The 4,025-nt window shown below is 35.8% G+C and overlaps 1 protein-coding gene across 1 annotated transcript; it reads right to left on the bottom strand.

Moving 5' to 3' along the window:
- Window positions 1-8: 8 nt before the first annotated feature.
- Window positions 9-1,591, bottom strand: LOC106878018 (heterogeneous nuclear ribonucleoprotein A1). Its single transcript, XM_014927103.2, has one exon. The coding sequence runs from the start codon at window positions 1,253-1,255 to the stop codon at window positions 269-271; it is 987 nt and encodes a 328-aa protein (XP_014782589.1). The 5' UTR covers window positions 1,256-1,591; the 3' UTR covers window positions 9-268.
- Between the last annotated feature and the right edge of the window lie 2,434 nt (window positions 1,592-4,025).

Raw genomic sequence — 4,025 nt, 5'->3', positions numbered from 1 at the left:
AATACAAATTAAATTTGAAAAAAAAAAAGTTATTCGATACAGTTAATTAATTACAAAAAACATCCAAAGTTATATTTTTCTTTTCTTCTACATCTTTCAAATATTTTTGAATTTTTTTTTTTTCCTGTTTTGAAATTTCTTCTTTGTCTCCCTATTTTTTGTTTATTTTTTTTTTTTGTTTTAGATCCAATGTAGGTGAGGTGAGGAACTAGAAAATATAGAACCTGGCCCCTCTCTACATCATGTTTGGACCTCATTCCTGCCATTTTCAGTTGCGGCCCTGTTTATCGTAGTTTCTCTTAGAAGAACGTGTCTGGTCTTTATTGCCATAACTGGAGCTAACACGACCCAAGCTTCGTTCCCGGTGGTAATTGGTGTTGGTGTGACCACCCGACCTTTGCTGGTCGTGATAACTTGAGGTGTGACTGTTACTCCAGTTCGGGTCACGGTTGAAGTTGAGGCGATTAGTGAAGCCGTCATCCCTCTGATGGTAACTCGACCGACCGTTCCAGTTGTTCTCGCGCCGATAGTTGCTACGCGAGTAACTATTGCCATTTCTCCAAGCCGAGTCACCACTGTAATTCGAACTGTTGTGACCACCACCATTATAATTATTATTATTACCACCATTACTAATTCCACCGTTGTGCCAACCCTGGTCACGGCGGTAATTAGACGAGTTTGAATAACCGTCTTCATACCCACCTTTTCGATATGTTACACTGCGACCCTGTAAATCCTGTTTTCTATCTTTCTGCACCCATACGTCGCGGCCGGCCACGGAGAATGTTTGCTGGATCACACACTTATCAACGCTGTCATAATCATCAAAAGTAACGAAGCAGAAGTCCTTCTGTTGTCCAGTTCGTAGATCCTTCGGCATTTCTATATCCTTGATAATACCATACGGTGAAAATGCTTGCTTGATGTCTGTCTCTGTGGTATCCTCGCTGACGCCCTTGATAAACAACTTGTAGACTTCAGCAGTGTTTTTGTCCCGAGAATTAACCCTTCGTGTGATAATTTGTTGCTCGCCGATGGAGTGAGGCCGCGCGCTTTGACAGTCGTCCAGATGTTGTGGATATCGGAAAGTTACGAAACCGTATGAGTCTCTAACAATTCGAGCTTCGACCACTTCTCCCCAATTTTCAAAATAAGATTTCAGATGTTTTTCATTGATATCTCGATTTAAACGTCCAACGAACAGTTTACACCAATCTCGATCGTCCATCGCTACAAACCTGCGATCTGCCATTTTCTTTTCTTATTTTTCCTTTTAAAAATATTTTCCAACAGTAATTTCCAATTTCTATACGGACATATTTCTTCGGGATTACACAAACGGAAAGATTATATAACAAGAAAATAGTATTTTTCAAAGAATTTTCAATGAAATAAAGCCTTGTTTTTACAATAAATGTCTTGACAAAATATAAACAAGACAAAGTGAAGCAATATCTGAGAAACAGAAATGACGACTCCTGCTCGGCTTCGTCTTCTTATTGGTCGATTCAGTTAGTAGCAGATTGACGTCATCATTAGCATAGTGTATAACCCAATTCTGTTTGTGTGTGCCTCTGACCGAGTGTAATGTATGTGACTGAGTGTGATGTATATGTATATGTCTGTTTGTATGGAAGTTAGTGTATCAAGGGCTTAAAATTTCGTGCCAAAGCGTGTTTAAAATGTGCATTTGCATGTTATATCTATGTAAGCGATATTAAACATTATAAAATTCATCCTTCAGTGATATTTTTCCGCTCTTATAAATCAAATAAATATGAATAATATACAATGAATATAATAAAATTAATCTCATGTTTGCTTTAGCCGCTTGTCAAGACTTTGTATGTATACATACATACATACATACATATAAATACATAAAGAACATTAATACTCATGAGAGATCATGTTAGTGGCCTATACAGTTTACATACATATATACGTAAAGATAAGATCCAAGAATCAAAATGTAGGAAGTTAGCAAGCTTCGAACAGTCTGTAGAAGGTATAAAAAAACAACTTCCAGGAACAATAGTGGTTTATTGACGTAGAAATTATATATATATATACACCAATCTATGTGTGTGTGTGCGCTTATATATATATAGATGCTCAATATAGAAAACAAGCAGTAGTTCTCAAATGATTTGAACTTCAACACCGAAGTCTTTATGGGGGACTAAGCCCACAGAGCCAAGTGGCTGTAACAGAAATTCAGGTGAGCTGCTATAGACATAGTGATGCAGATAAACGCGATTAGGCTTGATATATATAAATATACACATACACATATAGATTTAAATAGGCATACAGAGAGATACAAAAATTAAATATATTAAGATAAACACAAGTACAAGTATATAGATATTTACATCTATTGGTTTCAAATTTGGCACGTGGCCAGCAAGTTAATGGGAGGGATGAGTCAACTACATCGACCCAATGTTCAACTGGTACTTTATTTTATCGACTCCGAAGGATGAAAGGCAGTCATCTAAGGACGTACAGACGGGCGAAATACCATTAAACATCTTGCCCGGCGTACTAACAGTTTTTATGCCTTCTCCCCTTAGTTTTCTATCTTTTATACCCCATGTAAAAGTAAATTTATTTATTAAAATATATAAATATCTATATGCGTATATGTATGTATATTTATTTATATCAAAGCCCAATTCTTTCTCTATATATATGTGTGTGTGTGTGTGCGTGTATTCACCCTATATTTAAAATAATACATGTTTACTATGGACTTCCTGTAACGATTGGGCAATGATATACAATAAGCGGCCGGAGTTAGCTGATGCATTCATGTGCGCCCCAACGAATTCCTCTTTTATAACTTTCAGAAATATGGATATTTTTTTAATGTAATTTTTTACGAATACGCTACCAATGAGGTAGATTCGGATTATATTGGAATTTATTGCGATTATTAATTTTTCGCAAAACAAATGTGATGGGTGTCAGTTTGTGCAGGGTGGTCCGAAAGTCTTGTCACCCTCTACCGAAAAGTAATAAGAATAGAGGAACAATAAAATAATATCAAACACATGTACTGGTTTTAGTTTATTCACTTTCATTGACACTGGTACTGTCACACATCTGAGAAGGTCTGTATGAACGCCATCATTTTCGTGGCACAAAATGATGCGACGCCATGTCTTGTGTGATATTTTACGAAGCTGTGCTTTGGTGATTTGTTGCAAAGGCTGCCGAAACAGCGTCCTTCAACTGTTGGGTATTCTAGTACATGTTTGATATTATTAGAATTATATTGTTCCTCTATTGTTCTGATTACTTTTCGGTAGGGGATGACAAGACTTTAGGACCACCCTGTATGTGTGCTATTCCACCAGTTTTTATTTGCATATTAAATTCTTACATAATCGTAATCTACACACTCTGAAAGACATTTGTTGAAAACTTCGTTTAAAAATACCTACTTCTCCGAACGTTATGAGGAAACAAAGCTGACCCATGTGAATTTTCTGAATCTTCTGTCCACACTTCCCCGAAAACATTTTTTCCACAAATTCAGATATAATCGGAATCTACACCATCTGTTGCGTATTTGTAGAAAATTTCATCAAAAAATATCTATTTGTTGTGGAAGTTATAACGAAACAAAGTCGGTGGGCGTATTTGTGTATATATGCCAATTGCTTTAACATAGCAATTCTACCATTACATTGCAATTAAATATCTACATAGCTTGCTTCGCTTTACTTTCATTGTGTGTGTATGTATATATATATATATATATATATATATATATATGAATACACACAGTTAAGACTCCTGGTGTGAAATCGTGTGCTGAGATATTGTTATATTTCGGGACGGTCATCTTGCCAAATAAACACGCACTACACATTAGTTTTTCACCTGTTTATTATTGTTCTTATTTTATGTCCTTTGTCTGCAAGACGAAAGATTTCCAAACAAAGGACATAAAATAAGAACAATAATAAACAAGTCAAGAACGAATATGTAGTGCGTGTGTCTATTTGGCAAAA

This window comes from Octopus bimaculoides, chromosome 7 (genome assembly GCF_001194135.2).
Source record: "Octopus bimaculoides isolate UCB-OBI-ISO-001 chromosome 7, ASM119413v2, whole genome shotgun sequence".
Lineage (NCBI taxonomy): Eukaryota > Metazoa > Mollusca > Cephalopoda > Octopoda > Octopodidae > Octopus > Octopus bimaculoides.
Note: the sequence above shows the minus strand (reverse complement) of the source record. Positions and strands in the feature narration are given on the sequence as shown.